Below are 24068 nucleotides of genomic sequence, written 5' to 3'. Positions count from 1 at the left end.
ATTTAATCAAAAAGGAAAGAATTTCTCTGCGTTTTTTGATTTAGAAACTCTCAATTAGTATAGTTATGATAATGGAAACAACACACAAAATCTTTTTACGTCAACATCAATAACCTATAAGTGGCCACTGCTGACCAATGTCTCTTCTCACACTAAGAAGGTTTGAGCATAAATCACCACACTTACTCAGGCAACAGGCGATTTCAAACTTTAAATAATTAGAAATTATAAGCCCAGGTCTTCTCACGATTCACGATGTTTTCTTTCACCGTTTGTCAGTGGTGTCTAAACAGTCTTCAAAAGTACATGTACCTAACTCAGAAAATTTTACATTGGTACTAGCGTTGGTAGGTTTTGAACCCGCGCCTTATGCATGAGAAGCGGGCGCCTTAAACCCGGGCCAACATCACTGAATAATATTACATCACTGACGGTAAAAAAATTTAAATAAAACAAACATCTATTTGAAATGCTTTTTATTAGTCTTATAAAAATGTAAAGTAAATACATAGTGCTATTTATTTATAAATACACAGATTTTTAGCATCTTATTACAAACAAAATATTGCAATCAATTTCTTCGCGGTAACTTTAGCAGTATGGTAACTAAACATTAAAATATAAATATAAAATAAACTTAAAAACAATAATATTATTGTCACAATAAGGTAGATGATTCATTTTTATTTTAATGCCCATCTTGTAGATTATTTTAAAATATTAGACACATATTTTTTATTTTCTTATGGAAACAAATACTTTCGAAAATAATCGATTTGAAATACCGCGTGACGTCACTTCTAGCTACGTTTTATACGTAGAAATGACGTATTTGCTCCCACTCCAAAACTTTGATTCGTTTTATCTAAGTATTGTTATCTTATACGACAAAATAATAAAATAAGTGTCTTTTATTTTTTCATTACCTAACTGACGGACTAAATAGATTTTTAATTTTCATACCCCGTCATCATCCCTATTTAAATGTACTTATAATACTAATTATACAATACATTTAAAAATAAATATTAATCTTATATTATATATTTATAATTTCGAAATACGCATCGTCAATTCAACCTAAATATAATTTTTAAGTCAAACTGACAAGTTTTGGAAGCACCAAGCCATTTATAATTATTATTTTATTATAATATTACATTTTAAGTTATAATAGAATCTTATTTTACTTATAACTTATACTATTGCTTATAACTGTTGCTCAAATATTATAAAAAGTAGAAAGTACTGTGAGAAAATATGAGTAATTGTACAATTTACAATAATCACTTATATTTTCCTAGAATTTTCTGTACTACTCTCTTGTTTACTCTTTTCTCTTTCCAACAATCTCCTTCTCACTTCTTCTGGGTTATATCTCTTTCTATAAACCCTTCTTACTCTTCTGACGGGGTTCACATTTCTTGCTTTTATAATCTTCTTTCCAAAACTAGCAGGAGAAGTGAGATTAGAGATTTTACTCTCATCTCCTAATCTCAAATTCTTACTCTTTCTTGTAGAATTATTTAAAAATGTGTCTCTTTGTTCTCTTATTGTGGCATCATAGAAGACTTTTCCATTTACAATAGCTTTGCGAATATTTTCAGTTGTAGATAAAACTCTCGGTGGACGGACAAAAGAAGTTTCACTTACCTCCAAACTCTTGTCAGCTGCTGCTCTTTCTCTCTCTCTTTCTCTTTCAATCTCATCTTTACTCACTTTTTGTATCACTCCTCTCCTTTCAACATTGAATCTGTTGCCAAAATTGAAATCGAGTAACTCTTTATCGATAGCTATGCTTTTAGCTTCCAATTCTTTTTGGGATCGCTTATCAAGAACGAGTTTGCCACCTCTTCTTGAAGCTAGTATTCTTCCAATCTCTTCTATCTGTCTTTCTTCAGCTTCTAAAGTTTTCAAATCAGATAACTTTTCACCTTTAACATCATCTAAATCAAAAACTTCAATGGAACTTGAGAAATCATCCAATTTGTCATCTATGCCTTTAATCTTTTCACTCAATTTAACACTTTCAGGCTTAACAATTTCCACTTCAGTTATGTTTTCAGTTACAGCTTCTTGTGTCACTGGTACTTCGGTGGTACTTGTTATAATTTTTACTGTGGTACTTTGTGGTGTTTTCATAGTGGTACTTTCTAGAGTGTCATAGTCACTTATGTTTCTTTGTTTTTCGTCTCTGTGTCTTTCTGTATGGTCTGGTCTTGGGGCGATGGTGGATATCTCTCTAGGTGTTGTATATAGTTCTGTTGTTGTCGCCATTTGTGGCTGTGTTTCGTTGTAACGAAAGTATGTTGTGTTTGGAGGTGGTTCCTTGTGTAGGTAGGCTACGGGCCAGTATCTGGGGAAAAATGGAAGAGGTATTAAAAATTTTAATGAATTTGGGATGTCGTTGATCGGTTACTAACTAAGGTGAGACATATTAAATTAACTAAAAATCACGGAGAACATACAATGAAGAAGACTGGGCACGCTGCTCATGATGAAAAGTTTCTTTGTGCCTCAAAATAATAGAGCTTTTCTCCATTCATATAATGTAAGTACATCCAGTGAGTAAATAGTGATTTTTAGTTAAGTAAGGTTTAGTATCTTGTTTGTTTTCTTAACAACTTCATCATTATTGTTAACTAACGATCTCAATCACCCCCTTCCCAATCTTCTCACTTCTTGTGTTTCAGGTGTCAGGTGGCAGGATCATGTGATCCGTCTGTTCGTTTACCGGCTTATACCATAAAAATAACGTTAGTAGCCAATTTATCTTCAATAGTATTCAGCAGGCAATTAAAGACTTCAGTAATAGACTATAAAAGCTTTACTACTTTGTAATAAAATCGAAAATCTTTTGAAGAAGTTTCACAATTTCAAAATAGCTTCATATACAGCGTTCTGCGTTCAGCGTTCTTACTATATCACTATAGAATTTAATAGATAGTTTTTTTTTTCATCCGTGATCATGGTGCTTGCAACAGTGCCGAAATATCGGAAACTCATAGAAATAGAAAAACATGGTAAATATCCCGTTTCGAGTTCTAATACTAGTTAATAGATAGTATTGACAAACCTTGGCACTCCCAATCCTGGAGGAGGTGGTCCATCAGATCCCTGGGATGGAGACACCGGCAGCCAGTGTCCAGAGCCAGGCTGGGGCTGGTTGTGGGTGAACCTGATGTGGGGACGAGATTCTGTTGGTACTCGAGAGTAACCTGGAATTTATAAGAGAAGTACTTGTATTAGAAATAGTTTTGGGCATACTTTTTTGTAATATTATTATAACTTTCGTGGGACAGGTACTTAATTTATTGCTATTTTCTCGGCTTACTCACGTAGCTATTTTGATTAGCAACGCGGCAATCTCACAATCGACAATCATGAATATGAGCCTCTAGCATGGCTTGAAACTAGCCGAGTTCCTCGTCAAAACAGTACGTGAGTAAGCCGATAACATCCATTTTTGGTGCTTGGATGTAGGTAAAATGCTTGCTTTTCATGCTTGAGAGTTTGGGTTCCAAATCTACCAACGCAAGTACCAATGTGACGTTTTCCGAGTTATATGTACTTTCTAAGATTGTTTAGACACCACTGACAAACGGTGAAGGAAAACATTGTGAGGAAACCTGGGCTTATAATTTCTGATTATAAGTTTGAAATCGCCAATCCGCATTCAGCAAGCGTGGTGATTAATGCTCAAACCTTAAATTGGGACTAAGGGAAGGAACATCATCGCCACACCCAGACCTGCTTGACACGAGAAAACTACACACCTGGCAAGGGATTTCCATATTTATCATAATACGCTTGAGGTCCATTCTTGTACAAATCGTCCCAGTATTTTCTGTCGCCTTCCGACAGATATGGACCTGGTGGTCCTACTGGGGTGGGTCTGTCATACCCAGGTCTGCCCTGCCAAGGGCGAGGTCCTACGGGCCGGGGTGGGATGTCTTCTGAAAGATTAGATACATTTTTGGAATGGACGAGGTGATTTGATGGTTTATAATTATGAACAGTTGATGAATTGTTGGTGAATGTTGTTTTCTGTGCAAAAAAAAGAGTAATAAAAATCTAGACCCTTTGCTTCGAATTCTACGCGCGCCTGAGGAATCCATCAGACCATGAGGATGATGCCTGACCCGCAGCTGCGGATTACCAGGACTCCGTTCCGAAAACAGAAGTAGGAACTGAGTGATTTTTAGTCAGTCAGAATCTCACACTCCCGCCTCTCGCCTCACCCAAGGCGGGTATAGTCATAGGATGATTTTACCCCTCAAACAAAAAACAGACGCAAAAAAACCCTTGCTTACCTAATGATAGCAATTAAATAGCGATCTCATACATCTTTTCTTTTGATATGAGTAATCAAACAACTCCAGTTTTGAAAATCTTTTAGGCAATTACCCACTAATTAGGAGCCTTGAAGATTGGAACACGGAACTCACCTCTATGTCCTGGCGGCAGAGGACGTCCAGGGGAGTGCTGATGACCCTGGGAGGGATGAGGGACCTTATGCTGGTGGTAAGGATAGTACTTCTCACTGCAAGGCCGCCATTGATCCTCATTCGTGCCCACGTAGCACCTATTTCAAAATATACTAGTTTTTAAACTGGAGTCTGGAAGTGGCCAGTATATGGCAACACAAAAAGAGTTATTCAAGTCGGACCAGTAGTAAACAAACCAACAAACTCTTCAGCTTTATATATTAGTATAGTTTAGTATATATAGATCACATAAAACTGAAGAGTCTATTGGTTGGAACGAGCTAATCTCCAGAACTACTGGTCGAATTTGTATGTATAAATATTTGTGTTCGATAGTTCATTTATCGAGGAAGGTTTTAGGCTACAAAACATCATGCTATGATCAACAGGAGGCGAACAGAGTGGGTAACATCGCGCCGGAGTTACTAGTTTTACCTGATAAAATAACCAACACAGGTTTATGTCACAGCCTAATGATACTAAGCGCTTGTTTATTCATCTATAGATGTGGTCTAAAGCATTTATTTCAATAAATCCTAAATTAGGCACTTTTGAATCGTCAAATTGAATTGTCCGTCAGTCTGTCTGTCAGTGAAGCTAGGTCTACTCACCATGGCTTGTGGAAACCTTCACTGTATCCACAGCGGTGTGTTGGTGCACAGCAGTAGTCCCATGACCCTGAAAATATTCCATAATATCACAGTACATTCCTATTTGTTAAAAACATAGCTCTTTCTACAAACTATCGCTTAGGGATAAGAACACGGCATGAAAATTAAAAATCTAATTAGTCCGTCAATTAGATAATAAAAAAATATTAGACACGTTTTTTTTTATTTTGTCATATAAGATAACAATACTTGGATAAAACGAACCAAAGTTTAAAGTGGGAGCAAATACGTCATTTCTACGTATAAAATGTACCAAGAAATGACGTCACGCGATATTTCAAATCAATATATCTTCGAAAGTATTTGTTACCGTAAGAAAATAAAAAATACATGTCTAATGTTTTAAAATAATCTACAAGACGGACATTAAAATAAAAATTAGTCATCTACCCTATTGCTTCTCAGAGACAGCTCTGATAGTGTTCAGTGATCGTGATGGTCCGGAGGGTAATGTCATCTCAAGCAGTGGGTTCGGATTCAAAACCTAACAAGTACCAATGTGACGTTTGTTGCGTTAATGTATTTTCTGAATTTGAATAAAAATTAGTCACCTACCCTATTCGTTAATACATATTAATTAAAGAAAAAATACTGACCAATCTCTCCACCCTCAGGCTCGCAGGCCCAATGGCCAGCTACGGTGTTCTGTGCACACGTCGTCCCTGCACGGCACGGGAACCCGGATACCGTGTAGTGGCGCCACGATACTGAAACTAAAATACCCGGGTATCGAAGTTATTTTAAACATCCTGTACATACATAAACTAGCTTATGCCCGCGACTTCGCCCCTAACATTTAGGGGGATGAAAAATAGATGTTGGCCGGTTCTCATAGATATCGGATAAGCACAAAAAAATTCATCAAAATCGGTCAAGACGTTTCGGAGGAGTGTAGCAACGAAAACTGTGACACGAGAATTTAATATGTTAGATGTAAAATCGTATCATTTTAATTAAAATTTTGGGCAGACCCTAGGTTTGTTAAAAGAACTCAAATGTGAATAATGGACATTAACCCACACAGAAAACCGACGTGAAACAACGCTTGCGTTGTGTTTCGTTGTGTGAGTGAGGTTACCAAAGGCCCAATTACCTCCCTTCCCAATCTTCCCAATCCCTGATTCCCCAACAACCCACTTCCCAACTTGTGACGCCATCATTGGTGTTTCGGTGTTCACGGGCAATTGCTTACCATCAGGTGATCCATCTGCTCGTTTACCGGCTTATTCCATTAACCTGGTACTCAATAGTCATACTACAAAGCAATGATTTATTATAATAAAAAAAAATCTTACTCGGTTCATCATCAGCCCTATCCGGATATCCAGGTTTATATCCCGGTCTAGTTGGTCTGGTCGGTCGTTCATCATAAACCGGTCTATTCGCTCCAGGATAACCGGGTCGGCGGTCTGGCAAATAACCAGGTTTCTCTGGCAAATACCCGGGTTTTCCTGGCAAATACTCTGGCGTATCCAAAATTGGTCGGTAAACTGGTCGCTGAGGGGGTGCTGATGGTCGAAAACCGGGTTTCAAGTCCGAGTCTGGAAGATACCCAGGTCCGCTAGGTTCAGGATATCCGGGTTTTAATCCAGGTGGGTAAACAGGCTTAAAGCTAGGAGTTATCGGTCCTGCGTAATCTGGTTTGTATCCAGGACCAGATGGTTCATTATAACCGGGTTTGAAACCAGTACCCGGATAACCGGGCTTAAAATCTGGGCCGGATGGTTCTGGGTAAGGTTTAACTGGACCGCTTGGTGGGTAGTTTGGCTTATATCCGGGGCCTGAAGGCTCGGAGTATCCGGGTTTGAAGCTAGAACCGGGTGAGTAAGGTTTGTAACCGGGTCCGCTCGGTGGGCCTGATGCAGGGATGAACGGTGGTTCTGGAAGTAGAAAGTTAGTTAACTTAGCATGAGGCAGAACTTGAAATTGGTACTATGTGTAACAAATTAGCAATAGAAGTAGTTATATAGATTAACCGCCGCACTCAGAATCATTTAATAGTTAGGTACTTAACCCAGTCCTAAAAATTGGATGTATAAGCATAATTATGTCTCTGAGCACGGCAGTAAGGGCTGATTTTTGTGATACCAGATAAATGTTATCGGAGGAATTATTTTGAAAAAATTGTCAGTCCTTCCCTTACCCTGACTAAAGAATGTCAATTATTATTGTCCGTTTTATTCTACAGATAAGAATTAACTGTTGTTTGAAAAATTACTTACAAGTACTAATTCAGTAAGCTATGGAGTTTCTTGCTTGTTTTTCTCCATAGGAATCTACACTTTGGAACAAGCAAATAGAGCAACTAGAGGACTGACCGACAGACAGACATTGTTAATGTTATTACACTTGATGGGACATGCCTTCCGAGTCTATTTGAAATAAATAATTTTAATTTTGACTTTGAAGTCATTTAATAGTCTTCAAACTATAAAAAAACCCCTAATCACTAGCAGAATCAGTTAAATAACAAAAATGGCGATGAATTAAAACTATTTACTAGTACTTTAGCGCCTATTTAATCAATACGAGCAATTTACATAACTACAACATTTGACGCTTAATATTACACTTCTGTTACCAAGTTGCAACTTACCATTATGATCATGATCCGGTAGATACCCGGGTCCACTAGGTGCCGATGGCCCGGATAACCCGGTGGGAGAAGATGGCGGGCCGGACGGTCCTGACACCGGGTAGTGATCCTCAACAGGGGGCGCTGCGAGCGGACGGGGTATTTCTGGGGCTGGATCACTGTGATAGAAAGATTTTGTTTAATATGTGTTAGCCTAAACGCCTCGTCAAGTGTGGGAGAGTCATGCTTCGGCACGAATGGGCCGGCTCGACCGGAGTGATACCACGGCCTCACCGAAAACCAACGTGAAACAACGCTTGCATTGTGTTTCGGTGTGTGAGTGAGGTTACCGGAGGCCCAATTCCCCCTTTCCAATCTTCCCAATCCCCGATTCCCCAACGATCCTTAAATTCCTAACCCCCAAAAGGCCGGCAACGTACTTGTAATGCCTCTGGTGTTTCAAGTGTCCATGGGCGGCGGCGATTGCTTACCATCAGGTGATCCGTCTGCTCGTTTACTCGTGTCCCATAAAAAAAACACTATACTTACTCATATAGGCTCACCCCCTATTACATACAACTTATAGCACAAATGGTGAACGGTGGGTGTACATTGTATAACGGCATTACGTGCCGTAATGTGCACCTCTGCCTACCCCTTCGGGGATAAAAGGCGTGACGTTGTGTGTGTGTGTACTTACTCATACTCCACAACATGCACTTTCCTCCAGCACTGTCCATTGAACAGATCGAATGCGAAGAGCCAGTCGTCAGCAGAGTGCACGTAGTCCACTCCTCTCTGAAGGTCGAACAGTCTGATCTCTGAGAGAAGACAGTTGTCCGTCTTCGGCGGAGCGTTGTTACTGAAAGAGAAAGATCAGTAGTTAGTCAGACTGCCTTGTTGGTCGAGTTTGCAAGGTTGCAAGAGCGACTGCTGGGGTCGACAAGAGGTCTTGGGCTCGATCTCTGGCTCGGGTTAAGTATAGGTGGCCCTTTTTCAGCTTTTTGAAAATTTCTCAGTAGTAAGCACGGAGGCTGGAATTGTGTCCAGTATATGGCAATAGACTCACCCCTATTACATGGGACTTATAACACAAATGGTGAAAAGTGGGTGTACATTGTATAGCGGCATTACGGGCCGTAATGTGCACCTCTGCCTATCCATCCCCTTTTAGGATAAAAGGCTAGACGTTGCTAAAAAAAAAATAAGTTATTAAATTCTATTGTGATTCAAACCGCTTGTAAATTTGTTTTTCAAGAGATTGAAAGTGCTTTCCTCCAGAGATGTGCTAAGCTACGTTGCTGTGGATGCGTTTGGCTCTTCAATATACACACACACAATGGTACACAAAGCTTAGCACTGGTAGAAACAGACTCAGCAAAACTATGTTTTTTATATGGAAAGATGCGTGCTTTGGATGTGAGACGTAACTATTTGACGAGGAACTCGACTAGTTTCAAGCCGCACTCACATATTCATGAGCAGCATTTTGCGACACACGACGCGGTGATTGTCGCGCTGCTACTAACATAATAATTACCTTAATCTAGCTGTGAATGGCCATGACTGATGATGATGATGACTATTTCTAGATCAAAAAAAGAGTAGAATTTAAGTAAGCAACTTACTTGAAAGAAAAACTAAGACATCTGAACGGAGCCTCATTACAGGCGCGCCCACACGCCTGCTCGTCTTTAACTCGCGCCTGGCCGCGGATGGCTCCACCACTCAATTTGGCTGCTTTATCGTACTGGAGGTAGCATTCTGTAAGGAAATAAAGAAATAGACAATTCTAATGTACATTTGTTACTGCATGGTTGGCGCGGTGGCTGGGCAAACGCTTGACGCGCAACATATAGTGCATTCCCGTTTAGAGCAACTCATGTGTGATCCACAAATTCTTGTTGCGGGTCTGGGTGTCATGTGTATGTGAAATAGTATGTTTGTAAACACACCCACGACATAGGAAAAAATCCTAGTGTAGGGCAACTGTTTAATAAAATCCAAAAAATAAATACAGCATCAACAACAGCGCCTGATGCTGAGACAAGCCTAAAGTGCTGTTGCAGACTCCGTTTTTTTTCCGAGTTTCTTAATCACTGTAACTCTTACTCTCACTCACTCTCACTCACTCTCACTCACTCTCACCCACCCACTCACTCACTCACTCTCACTCTCGCTCTCTCTCACTCTCACTCTCACTCACTCTCACTCACTCTCACCCACTCTCACTCACTCTCACTCACTCTCACGTCACTCTCACTCACTCTCAATCACTCAAGGTCTTACTCTCACTCTCACACTCACACTCACTCTCACTCTCAATTTCTTATTACAAACAACTCCACTTACCATCCTCCCTTTGCTGGACATCATCATACAACGCGGGCTCGCAACCCCTCCCATAGTTGCCTCTCGCATACAGCTCATGCCCACTGTTAGGACGTAGCCCACGCCCATTCTCTAGAGACGTCGGCGGTGATGATGTGAGGACACAGTTCTCTAGATCATCTCCTATGGTAGGAGAATCAAACCTGAAAAAATTACAATGTCATTTAAACAAATATTCAAACGTCACAAGTTTAAGTCGCAGGAGGTAAATCCTCCATTGACTTCTCTCGCCTTGGGCGAGGCCAGGAGGAGTGTCAGTCTCTTACTGACTCCCAAAAACAATGTTCCTACTCCTGCTTTTCGTGCCGGAGCTAATCTAATCTTCCCAATGCTATATTTAAAACAATCGTTAAATTCCTAACCCACAAAAGCGAAAAAATACTAGTAACGTACTTTGATATTTCGTCTTATTATGGGCGGCGGCCATTGCTTCCATTAAGGTAATCAAATACATCAATTTACCGGCTATACCATAAAAAATGAGAACCAAATATATTATACAGCTAATTTGCCATAACTCTCTGCTTACCTAAAACTGAATCCTCTGCAGAAGAATGCATGTGCCCTGATGCACTCAGCCTCACAGGCTCCGAGCCCAGCCACAGTGAGGGCGGCCCTCACTGCCGTGTCACTCACTGCTGACCCGGAGCGCACGTGCCAGAAGCATTCTGAAAAAGAGAAGAAAGAAGAATATTTAATAGGCTCAAAAACCAATAAATTTTTTTTAATTCTCAATCTTACTATATTGCTTTTACGTAACCTTTTCTACAAGGTATATGATGTAAATATTAACCATGCTGCATAAAGGGCATACACTCGGAACCAGAGTGAACCACGGCCTCACGGAAACCGACGTAGGAAGCAACGTTGCAGTTATGTTTCTATCTGTGTGCAGTGAGAATGTTAAACCAGAATTCCGATCACCCCGTTCCCTAATTCCACCAAAAAGCCTTAAATTCCTAACCCATCAAAAGGCTTTGAGCCATATCGCACTTGTCAGTGCAATACAAAAATCGAACCCAAGACCCCTTTGCTTGGTGACTATCCTAACAAACATTAGGCTTGTCTACCAAGCTTAGAAAGTACCAATAGGAATTAATCTACATATATTATCAATACTCCTAAATCTACATTTCACAATAAGAACCTTACCACTCTCAACCCAAGGTTTATAGTTGATAGTCACGCAGCCCTGGTCCTGAGGCATGGCATACACATCGGAACTGCTATCAGCTGCCAACTCCAGCCCTCGGTACGGACGCTCACTTAGGAAGCAGTTGTCAGTACCGTGGGAATTTGAATATCTGGAAAAATTTAATCATGACTGTTTAAACTGACTTCAGGCAACCTGCCTATTATTATGAACCCCGGTCAAAGTTTGAAACCCATCGAGTTATATCAAACAGTTACGTGAGTTAATGTGTATTTAGTCTTTTTTTACGTTAGATGGGTCGACGTTTGGCCGCTATCTCGACTGATAGTACGTGATGATGCGGCCTACGATGAAGCACGTCTGCCCATAAGCAACCTATTCACTCGGGCTTTGAAGACACCCAGGTTATGCCCATTACAAAATACAGAGTGTGGTTACCGGAGGCCCAATTCCCCCCGACCAGATTCCTAATCATCCTAAACCCCGATTCCCCAACAACCCTTATATTAAATTCTTAACCTCCAAAAGGCCGGCAACGCACTTGTAACGCCTCTGGTGTTTCAAAAGTCCATGGGTGGCGGCGATTGCTTACCATCAGATACGTCTGCTTATTTACCAGCTTAATCATTCCATACAAAAAATTCTACCATAAAAACATGAGTATGAATGACTGTCTTGGATACCGCAACGAAATAAATCAGAAGATATTATTATTAGAGGAGAAAAAAAATGGTGCGATGGGTTCCACTAGGCAACGTTCTTAATATCAATATCATTCCTTACCTATAAGAGTACGACACACATTTGAACTCCCTTTCACTGAAGCAAGCTGCCTCACACTCCACCACGTTGCGGGATATGAGAGCTCGTCTTATAGCACCTGTGCCTAAAGACATTCCGGGGCGGCGGCGAGAGGAACAATCTAGAAGTAAAACAACAATAAATATTTATATAAAAAAGAAATCAAGATGGAGCATTTTTATGAACGCGCTTTGCCCTAACATAGGTCTAGTGAGACCAAAATTCCAAATTGTACATTTGAATTAAACTGAAAAATCCCTATTTATGCTCTAATGGACCCAGGATTTGAATCCTCTTCCAACTATTTGAACTCATTCGGAGCTGCGGACAACGTAACAGGTTACTGGGGCTCCGGCTTAAAGCAGGAGTAGGAACGGGGTGGTTTTGGTCAGTAAGAATCCGACTATTCATCTCGCCTCATCTAAGGTAGGAGAAGACTACAATGCCTTCTCCCGATTTGACCTCTCAAAAAAAAACTATTTAAACTCTTATACAGACAAAGTCCATAGTCCAGTAGTGACCAGCTGTTTGTAATGATAAAAATGTCCGTGATGTAAATGAAAGACTTAATTGCTTTTATCTCTATTGAATAAAAACTAATTTTAACTTACCTTTAGTCCTCCCATCATCACTCCGATCAATAGACTCATGGTGATGTTTCTCTTTATAAAAACTGCTATCACCATAATCTAATCCATTAGGGTTGCCAGAATGCCCTGAACTATTCCACCTCCCCCTTTTCCAAGAACCATAGCCGTATCGATCTCCAATCCAGGACCCCCCATTTTTGCCCAGATTATGGTAATCAAAGTTGGTATTCCCATGGGGTTTGACGCCATATGAGGGGCGTTCTACGTCTGATGATATTTGCCAATGAGTGACAGATTTGTGATAATCGTTCCTGTCTTTGTAGTATCTGTTGCCTCCATATTCGCCTCCGTATTTACCCCAGAGCTCTTGGTCGTCGTTGCTTCGTGCTAACCCTGAAATAATATTAGAGAATTAAACTAGGTAGATGATGATTCAGATTTTTTTTAGTAATGACAAAGATAGAAGAAAAATAGTGAGTTAACGCAGTAATTTCGATATAAAATCTTTACTTAGGAACAGTTTAAGTATGATTACTTAAATTAAAAGTATGATTATTTAAATGTCTCTTAAAATGGCAGTAAAACTTTGATCGATAATTGACAATGCACTCACGAAGCATGATCTAATTATACGCCTTCTTTAATTAGTTATACAGTTTGTGTACATGGTTATTCAGACTTGAAGTTCTAGTTTTCATTGCTAAATAGCAACAAATTCTTGATGATTACTTGAATACGACAGATAGACTAAACTTTAACAGAAACTGACGAACGAAATCCTACAAAAAAATACACACAACGCCGAGCATCGAACTCAAAACGTCACGCTCACTAACCATACACACCACACACATTATACCCCAAAACAAAAAACACCACTTACCATGATTAATCTGATAAGGAATATAAAATCGATCATCATATCGCCGATTCCCGTAACCACCTCTCCGATTACCACCAAATCGATCCGATTGCTCAAACCCATCATATCTGTCTCTCCAACCACTTTGGGACCCCTCTCCTTCTATCCGATTCGGTTTCGAGGATAAAAAACCAGAATGTAAGACCCCTGGGCCCCTTAGAGTGTCTGGGCAATTAGGTTCCAAGCTATTTCGGTCGAGTTCGAAGAAATCGAAGTCCTTATCTTCAACGAAATCACGTCGAAGGTCGAAAGCTTCTATTGGTTTTGTCATCAACTCGCATAGACCCTTGCCTCTGAATGTACGGTCTAACCTGGAAAGAGAGAATTACATATTAAGAAATTATTTAACTGTCTCGTTAGTCTAAGAGTGTTTTTCCACCAGAGATGTGATATAGAGCTATGTAATAGCTGAGCTGTAAAACTATGTAACCGTTTCCATCGACACTAAGCTGCATAGCTGTGCGAGGAAGATGCGCAGCTCGAGTATGCGATGTATTGATAGTAGGAAAGCAATCCATAGCACGCGTGCATAACACGCACCTTTCCATACAAAAAACATAGCTTAGCTGATTCTGTTGTCACCAGTTCTAAGCTATGTGCACCAATTAATATGATTGGTGGAAGCCTAACGTGTCCACAGCAACGTAGCATAGCACATTTCTGACACAAGACGGACATTAAAATAAAAATTAGTCATCTACCCTATTACTCTCTCTCGATGGTACGTACTGATTTAAAAAAATACATTCCAATAAAGACCAACGACCACACAACACCATCGCTACAACGCATAACTTATCCCCTTTGACCTAAACCCATAATAATTAAACAATACTAGTTACTAGCTGTTTCCGCGCGGTTTCACCCGCTTTGCTCGGCTCCTATTGGTCATAACGTGATGTTTTATAGCCTACAGCATTCCTCGATAAATGCATTATCAAACACAAAATGAATTATTCAAATCGGACTAGTAGTTCCGGAGATTAGCGCGAAACATTCAAACAATCAAACAAACAAACTCTTCAGCTTTATAGTATTAGTATAGATATACCCCGTCATACCCCGTTGATCTTACGATAGTGTCCGCACAATGGCCGCTAATAGTCTCAGCAGCCTTGGATATGTCCCAATTATGTCACTTCTCGTACACAGAGTGCATCAATGTGGTGGACTCGCGGTTATTACATAAAACATATTATAGTGTCATGCCCTTTATGACTCGGATTGAAGTGGACGTATTTGTAGCACAGATAGGTTAGAGAGCCATGCTTTGGCTCTAATCTGCCGGGTTGATCGGAGTGATAACACAGCCGTACAGTACACCGGCGTGAAACAGCGATTTTGTTATACATATTAATGAAGTTATTGAGGCCTCAAAAGTTAACAGTTCTTCTTCGCATTTCCCTACTATCAATACATCGCTTATTCGAGCTGCGCACGTACTTTGCGCTTCTTCCTACTTTGCGGCGGCGCATTTTCATAGCACATCTTAGTTGCACAGTTACATAGTTTAGTATCGGTGGAAACGGTTACATACGCCCGAATACTCAAACGCTACTCAATTTTAAGTTGTTCTTAAATATCGTGCTATCTCTGTCATTTTATAAAGAATTGATAGTGACAGAACTATATTTGAGAGCGTCTTAAAATTGAGTAGCGTTTGAGTATTCGGGCAATAGTTTCACAGCTTAGTATTCATAGCTCAAATCTTCGTAGCATAGCGTCATAGCAAATCTGTGGAGAAAAAACACCCTTAGTCGGCTTATGACACCCACGCAAAGAGTGGTGACAAATGTATTCTACTACCAGACAATAATGTCAAAATTTTAGTTGAATTCCGGACATTCATAACAAAATTCAGTTTTAACATTAACCCTGCTACAACAGACAATGGAGATCCAACGTCTGATTGTGGATCCGAGGTTAACCGTAGCGTAATGTACCACGAGTAACTAGTTAATCTATAAAACACTAGCAAACCCACCAATGATATTCTTTGTTTTCCTGCTTGCCTCTTGAATTTTCTTTGCTATAAACCTCACGTAGCCCGAGACCTTTCCAACGAATGCAAAACCGTGGAAATCGGTTCGTGCGTCCTGGAGTTATAACGTCAGGAAAGGAAACCCGACTTATTTTTATTTAATTGATTACCACTGTAATCCCCAAAAGGATAAATGAAGAGACAGCTGCTCATGTAGTGTGTCCAGTCAATTGATGGTAGCGGTGACTGTCCAGGCGACACACGTAGGTACTTAGGTATCTTCATGAGCTGCGCATCAACGCATATGCGTTGCCGGCCTTTTAGGGTTTAGTTTAAGAGTTGTTGGTAAATCAGGGATTGGGCCTCCAGTAACCTCACTCACATAACGAAACACAACACAAGCGTTGTTTCATGTCAGTTTTCTGTGAGGCCGTGGTATCACTCCGGTCGAGCCGGCCCATTCGTGCCGAGGCATGGCTCTCCCACACTCAAACTAGATAAAATTCCAAACTCACTCTACCCAAGGCCACTCTAAAAATCAATGCACATGAAATGCGGCAACCCTGCCAAAACCTACTTGCTTACGGACCGTATAGAGAAGGGTCTTAAGTACAAGATGTACCGGCCACACTCGAGATGTTACGATAAAATTGTTCTCAGTGATCTGAGTGGCTACTGGGCCACGTCGGAGATTTTATTTGATAAAGAATACTTTGAAGGTTTTGTGGAGATGCGGTTTAAAGGCATTTGGTTTAGTTTAGAATTTTTGGTCAGAGTTTAAATTAGAAAAAAGAAACATGAATATTTCTGTCTCTTTCTAATAACTGGTCTTATTTCGCAGACCCCGGACTTGAACATGTACCCATAATCCCTTATGTTTAAAAGTCTCTAATCTGTACATGTCACTTGTTTTTGTGTGGGAAATGAATGTTTTTTATTTTTTCTGTAAACAGAACTTCTTCATTAGCAAACGCACAAACAAAGTACTGTACGGTTGGCGCGTTCGTTGGACAACAACGTTTTTTGAGGGGGGTAATCATGCAATGACTTCTCTCGCCTTGGGTGAGGTGAGCGGGAATGTCAGACTCTTCCTGACTAAAAACCACCCCGTTCGTACTCTTGCTTCTCGAGCTGGAGCCCCGGTAAACCCGCTAGGTAGTCCGCAGTTCCGGATTAGGCATCAGCGCTACTTGGCCCCATCTGACACAGCCTAATTAGAACATGTTTTTAGGGCAGAGAAGATTTTAATCTACACCTCATGTACCTTGCATTAGCAAACACACAAACATTTTCTTCCCATAAAAAATTCACACTTTACAAATCACTAACTATGATTACAAAATAGTAAAAATGCTTAATAAAAACACACACAGTGGGTTGTTAACGAAAATGTTGTAACAATTAACTATTAAGGTCGCCACAAATCAGGAAATGTTCACAATTGTGCGAAAAATGCGTGTGAACGACGTACAGACATTCGGAGCTATTTTACTATATATATTTATCGCGCCATCTATGTCAGCATGTTGGTTTTAGTTGGGATTTTATTGCTATGACTGTTTCGTTTATTGTATGTGAAAATTGCATTAAAAGTAAAATTATAATTTTATTGTAACTTTCGTGAGACATACTAAATTAATTATTATATGTTATCGGCTTTCTCAGTCGTGTGTCGCGGAATGCTGCTCATGTATATGAGCCTCTAGCATGGTTTGAAACTAGTCGAGTTCCTCGTCAAACAGTTACGTGAGTAAGCCGATAACATATAATAATTAAAAGTAAGATTAGTTTTAAGTTTCTACTATAATCATTCTTGTTAGCCGAGTTCTATATTAAATACTTATCGCGAAAACATCGAAACAAAGAAATCCAGTGACGCCTGAGGGGCACTGAATTTCTTTGTTTCGATTAACCAATTTTTTTTTGTGGCGATGGAAAATCATCAAATGACTTCGTATGATCTGAGAGTTGACACTCTCAGATCATACGAAGGAAGGGAGGTTTTTAAAAACCTACCCGTTTCAATTCCTACCCTGTATCGGGATGGGGGTCGAAAGATACCATAAGGGGAAAAGAAAAGGGTTAGTCGACACCTCTTTTTTAAACGCAAAAAAATATAATGATTTAAATCCAGTTAACTAAAAAATCACCGTTTACTCACGTATATTAATGACGCAGACGCAGTGATTAAATCATCATGAAGAGTCCCTCTGTGACTCAAAACTAGTAGAGCTTTTCACGCTAATTTTAAATTTAGGTTAATTTAGTATGTTTCACGATAGTTGTTATTAAACCCAGTTGTTAAACATTCCTGAACTATTAGTAAAATCTTTACCGAGCTAGTTTGTCTAGGCCCGTTCTACTTATTTATAATCAAAACTTTTATATCTTACTCACCTATAATTAAAGCTTTCGCAAGGGAACCTCTTCTCCGTGGCACATTCCCTCCGGCAGTCCTCCAGCCTCTCGCATGGCACCACCTTCCTCACATGACTCCGCAGTGCTCGCTTCCCAGCTAGGACGCGGCGGAAACATGCTGGAAGAGAAAATAATAAACAAATTATAATCAGTAGCAGCGCGACAATCGCCGCGGCGGGTGTCGCGGAATGCTGCTCATATGCTGCTCATGAATATGAGCCTCTAGCATGGCTTGAAACTAGTCGAGTACCTTGTCAAACATTTACGTGAGTAAGCCGATAACATAATAATTAATTTAGTATGTCTCACGAAAGTTACAATAAAATTATTCGAATTATACTGTATGGTACCCCATAATGGTAAACATAATAAAAATAATATATATATAAATAAATATAATATATGGTAAACCACATGTCTATTATATAAAAATAAGTCGGGTTTTCCTTCCTGACGCTATAACTCCAGAACGCACGGACCGATTCCCTCCAGACCTCCAGATCCACGGTTTTGCATTCGATGGAAAGGTAACGGGTTCCGTGATGTTTATAGCAAAGAAAATTTAAAAAAAAAAAACAAGAAAAGAGCAGGTGGCGGAACGGAGTTCGCTGGATTTGCTAGTTTTTTATAATTTTGGCCTATAATATCCTAAAAATGAGCAATAGCAATACCCAGTAGTTAAGCCAAAAAGTGCATTATTCTCTTTGAGCTAATTTCAATACTCTTTACAAATACGGCATTATAACAACTGCGCCACATGTCCGTAACATTCCTAGACAACCTACAATATAACAACTCTTCTGTGAAGAACATGGAGATGTTCATACAGAATTTAATTACTTATTTTTCATTTTCGGTTTTCGTTGAATTATTTAGTTGCATTATGTTTCTATGGACTAGTAATACTTGATTTTTCAGTTAAGTCTAGTGTAGTTTCATTTAAGTAAGTTATCTCTATACTGTATAACTTTTTTATACTTAATAGGATGGCGTTTGGCCACCATCTCGCCTGGTGGTAAGCGATAATGTGGCCGACGATGGAGCACGCCTACCTATGAGCAACCTGTTCACTCGGGACTTGAAGACACCCAAGTTGTATTTTGTAGGAAAAACAGACTACTTGGTTCAGTAGCAGTGCTTAGTATGGGAGTTTCTGAAGTTAGTCTATTATATCGATGCCACGGTGGCCAAGGTTTCTCATATATCACAACCACTAATCAGTTTTTTTTTCTAAATTTATTTTATGATGTAGCAATAATAGTATTAGTACGTTTATGAAAGTCACTGAAATATTTATTGATTAAACCACAACATCAATACTGATGCGGACTACCTCGCGGGTTTACCGGGGCTCCGGCTCGAAAAGCAGGAGAAGGAACGGGGTGGTTTTTAGTCAGTAAGAGTCTGACACTCCCTCTTGTCTCGCCCATTGCGGAGAAAACATTGGGTGATTTTTCCCCACTCAACGTGCTTCTAGATACGGCGCCGCCCACCCTCAACACCAGAGGAATTACAAGTGTATTACCAACCTTTTGGGGGTTAGGAATTTAAGGATTGAGGATTCGGTGATTGTGGAGATTGAAGAAGGGAGTAACTTAGGGTGTTGTGATTCCTGATCCCACCAGAAAATTTTGTTATGAACTTTGTTTTTTTTATACGTTGCCCTACATTAGGATTTTCTCCTGTGTCGTGGGTGCGTTTAAAATCATACAATTTCACTGACACATAATACCCAGACCGGGAACAACAATCTGTGGATCACACAAAGAGTTGTTCCGTGCGGGAATCGAACCCGAGACATTGCACAGCAGCCAGTTGCCCAGCCACCGCGCCAACTGCGCAGTCATCTCAATTGAATCACGATGACGTCATTTCCTAGTACATCCTAATATACTACATTACTCAAGTTTAATTACAAAAACTATTATTCTAAGAATGAAAATACAAAAAACATGCAAAAAGCGACCTTGTATCTTTTGACCCGTTAAGTCAGGATTAAAAATAAATATGACCTACTGACTCAATTATGTATGAAAAACTATAGAACAAGTTTTCGACTGGTGCCTAGTCTGAAAACCTATATCTATACATATAGCCACATTTGCCACATGTCGGACGAGCGGTGAACAACACTGACTACTGAGTGGAGCCCGCTCAATGTCTACAGACGTCGCAGCACACCCAAAAGTAGATGGAGGGACGAACTTAACAGCTATGACAAGGATTGGCCGCAAAAGGTTTTGAACAGAGAGTACTGGAAGGAGGGTAGAGAGGCCTTTGCCGTGCAGTGGAACGATCATGGCTGAAATCTACTAGGCAGATACCAAAAACAAAAATGTGATTTATCAAATCTTTGCCTGTCTGTCTGTCTGTTCACGTATCACTCAAAAACTACCGGTCCGATTACGATGAAACTTGGTAGTATTACAATATTCACAGGATTGATTGAATTGAAGGGATATATGCAGCAAAGTTCAATAAAACATTGCTGAAATTCGACTTTAGCTTGTTACACATAAGATATCATTTAGAAAAACTTTTCCTACTTATAGAGATTAGATTTTTTGCTACTAAAAATAATGTATGAGCCACTTTCCTGATTTTCTTTCAGTGCTAAATCTCATTTTTCAATCATCGATTCAACGTCTGTTACAAGACCCAATTACCCCCTTCCCAATCCCCGATTCTCCAACAACCCTTAAACCCCCGAAAGCCCGGCAACGCACTTGTAACGCCACTGGTGTTTCAAGTATCCATGGGCGCCGGCGATTGCTTTGCTTACATATATATTATATTTCATAAAAAAGACACTCAAAACATAACTGTCAATGCTAACAATATTTAGGTACAGACTAAGCTTATAATACCTAGTATTTTATACCTAGATTTTTTATAAAAACCTACAGTTATGCGCTGTATTTGACCCCTAGTACGAAGAAGACGTAACAAGCTGCCAAGCGTGTCGAGGAGGCGACAAAAATTATACATAATTGTGCTCGTAAACTAGACAGATTATAGTGATAAAATTATCTTAGGATATAGCATAATGTCTCGCATTTTAATTCCAAAAGGGGTAAGCAGGGGTGTCCCTAAATGCGCGCGGCGCGTCGCATTCTGTGCGCGCCTCAAAGAGGCATCAGACCACAATAGATGGGGCCCATTAGGGCTGATACTGGTTTACCGGGGCTCTGGCTCGAAAAGCAGGAGTAGGAACGGGGTGGTTTTTAGTCAGTAAGAGTCTGACACTCCCTCTCGCCTCGCCCAAGACGGGAGAAGTCATTGGGTGATTTTCCCCCTAAAAAAAGGGGTGTCTATAAACTATGTATCACTAAATTACCTAAAAATCATGGTTTACTCACGTAAATTAATAGAGAAAAGCTCTACTAGTTTCGAGTCACAGAGGTACTCTTCATCATGAGCAGTGTGCGCAGACGCGGCGTCGTCGTCGCGAAGCCTAGGCTACGTAGGCTGCGCGTAGAATGATGAAGAGTCCCTCTGTGACTCGAAACTAGTAGAGCTTTTCTCTATTTATTTACGTGAGTAAACCGTAAATTTCAGTTAATTTAGTATGTCTCACGATAGTTATTATAATAATATAATACCAATTTTCACTGATTAATACGTTAATGAGGTCCCTGTAATAATTGGTAACCCTATTGCCATACACTGGACACATTATCAAATTCCGAGCTCTAACAGAACGAAAAACCGAAACCCTAATAATGTTTAGTCTGGACACGGGAATCGAACCCCTTTTCCTCAGCGCTGGCGGTCACTTGACTAACAAAACAATGAACTAAATCCAGCACTGCTATTTTTTGGCAGTGTAGTTAGTAATATAGAGTGGAGATACTATAACTAAATAAATGGAGCTATTTCTCATTTTGTTTTTTTTTATAATGACTAATAAAAACAACACTGCTTGCACAGTTGGCGCGGTGGCTGGACAACAGGCCACCGTACAACGTGTAGCGGTTTCAATTCCCGCACGAATCTCTCCGCTCTTTGTGTCTCAATCCACAAATTGTTATTTCGGGTCTGGGTGTCGTGTTCATGTGAAATTGTATTTGTAAACGCACCAAAGACACAGGAGAAAATTCTAGCTTGGGGAAACTTTTTTTTAGAAAAAAAATAACAGTAACAATACATACTTGGTGCATTCTCCACAAGTATAACCCTGGATCCGATGACAACACAAACAAAATGGCAAAACAAAAACAATGTCGTCCACAAATTCATTTTCACAACACTTTAGCATTTGCATCATCCAATAAATCCAATTATTCCATAAAATCCACTTATATCCACAGCACAATAATCCACATAAATCATAATTGTTATTTATTAATCCAAATTACACATTTATTTTTATTAAAAATCAATTTTAACACACACAATACCCGTTCGAATTACAATAATTTCAAAAATCGAACACTATTTTTTATTAAGTCACTTTATTTTATAAAATCCATTAGTGTTTATGGATTATTTTGACTTTTTATGTATCCAATAATGGATTTTTTGACATAATTTTGCTATAAAATATGCATGAATGTTTGTTTATGGGTCAATGAGACCGCGCCGCGTAACATAATGCAACTGAACAGTAGCATTGTCTACCATAAGCTTATATGTGAATGGAAAATTCAGTGGAGAATTGTGTGGATAAGACTTTTAATTTAAACAATAGAACTGTTGAACATTGTTTTAAAGAGATGTACTTAATGCAGTTTGGATGAATGTATGTATATTGTTATGTGTAAAAAAATATCGTAGTGGCCCGGAGGTTCAAGACGATGATGGGAGTGATGGTTCGAAACCTACCAACGGTAAAAGTACCAATGTGACTTTTTCTGAGTTATATGTACTTTCTAAGGTTATTTCGACATACAATTATTAGACAAATTACTTGTTTTTTTTTCTATGATATGACCATAAAAATTATATCTTAATCTTAATTAGACATAAACACACCATAATTAAAATAATAATTGTGGGTTATTTTAAGTGTTAAAAACTTGTTCTTATGTTTTAATTGCCTTGCACTATTTTCTGTTAATGTAATAACTTGGAAAACTAAAACCATCTCGTAATTTTATAAAACCAGTATGTAATACGTTTGCCCAACTAAATATAAATAAGATTACCCATACTCATTTGATTAATGATGATGGACTATTAAAATAAAAATCTAATTAGTCCATCAGTTAGGTAATGAAAAAAAAATACGTGTCAAATATTTTTTCACAAACTTTGACAAAATAAAAATATTTTGTCATATAAGATAACAATTCTCAGATAAAACGAATCAAAGTTTTGGAATGGAAGCAAATACATAATTTCTACGTATAAAACGTACCCATACGTGACATCACAATACATGATATTTCAAATCGATGTATCATCAAAAGTATTTGTTTTCGAAAGAAAATAAAAAATACGAGTCTAATATTTTAAAATAATCTACGGACGGACAAAATAAAAATCAGTCATCTACCCTATTCCTTCCAAAATCTCTACATAGATATTAACAACAGCGTCACATCCACACAAAACCAACGCCATACTGATTACATCTGATAACTTTAGTAGTCGGTCTATTGTTTCTAAAAAAAAGGATTATTCGAGTCAAAAAACCTAATATATCCTACCATTGTGAGTGCCATGAGAATATTTTAACATGAAGCATTTTCATGGTGCCCATACAAAATTGTAGAATTGTAGCGTGAATTCATTTTTGTGGGTGTATGAGTTTGGATATTTATGACTTTTTTTAAGTAATGACTTAGTTTTTGGGTGGGGAAAAGTATTATTGGATTTTTATGATTTTGAATTTAAGAATAATAAGTATATCGTTTTGAATTCTTTTTCTTTAAAAACAACGTTTCCTCATATTAGGATTTTCTCCTGTGTCGTGAAACATACAATTTCACATGCACGTGACACCCAGACCCGAAACAACAATTTGTGAATCACTTAAAGAGGCGATCCGTGCGGGAATCGAACAAGTTGTACAGCAGCCTGTTGCCCGGCCACAGCGCCAACTGTGCAGATAATTCATCGATATAGAGCTTACCGG

At 39.1% G+C, this 24068-nt stretch overlaps 3 protein-coding genes across 5 annotated transcripts in view; 1 reads left to right on the top strand and 2 right to left on the bottom strand.

Moving 5' to 3' along the window:
• LOC118279920 (T-complex protein 1 subunit epsilon) overlaps positions 1-24068 on the bottom strand; it is a 324585-nt gene that overhangs the window by 26314 nt on the left and 274203 nt on the right. The gene's annotated exons all lie outside the window — the stretch shown is intronic.
• LOC118279687 (histidine decarboxylase) overlaps positions 1-24068 on the top strand; it is a 121796-nt gene that overhangs the window by 75971 nt on the left and 21757 nt on the right. The gene's annotated exons all lie outside the window — the stretch shown is intronic.
• LOC118279538 (uncharacterized) overlaps positions 462-24068 on the bottom strand; it is a 36963-nt gene continuing 13356 nt past the window's right edge. Inside the window, exons 5-21 of the mRNA XM_050702306.1 lie at positions 17969-18107; positions 13552-13901; positions 12690-13061; positions 12061-12199; positions 11277-11428; positions 10654-10792; positions 10086-10267; positions 9362-9497; positions 8434-8595; positions 7755-7912; positions 6454-7038; positions 5755-5871; positions 5099-5165; positions 4449-4585; positions 3777-3956; positions 3077-3218; positions 462-2356 (exon numbers count right to left, since the gene is read on the bottom strand). Of these exons, the coding sequence (XP_050558263.1) occupies positions 1291-2356; positions 3077-3218; positions 3777-3956; positions 4449-4585; positions 5099-5165; positions 5755-5871; positions 6454-7038; positions 7755-7912; positions 8434-8595; positions 9362-9497; positions 10086-10267; positions 10654-10792; positions 11277-11428; positions 12061-12199; positions 12690-13061; positions 13552-13901; positions 17969-18107 (4223 nt within the window). The 3' untranslated portion in view covers positions 462-1290. The remainder of the gene's footprint in view (positions 2357-3076; positions 3219-3776; positions 3957-4448; positions 4586-5098; positions 5166-5754; positions 5872-6453; positions 7039-7754; positions 7913-8433; positions 8596-9361; positions 9498-10085; positions 10268-10653; positions 10793-11276; positions 11429-12060; positions 12200-12689; positions 13062-13551; positions 13902-17968; positions 18108-24068) is intronic.

The sequence above is a fragment of the Spodoptera frugiperda genome, chromosome 22, assembly GCF_023101765.2.
Source record: "Spodoptera frugiperda isolate SF20-4 chromosome 22, AGI-APGP_CSIRO_Sfru_2.0, whole genome shotgun sequence".
Taxonomy (NCBI): domain Eukaryota; kingdom Metazoa; phylum Arthropoda; class Insecta; order Lepidoptera; family Noctuidae; genus Spodoptera; species Spodoptera frugiperda.
The sequence above is the reverse complement of the archived record's forward strand: the minus strand, read 5'-3'. Positions and strand labels throughout refer to the sequence as shown.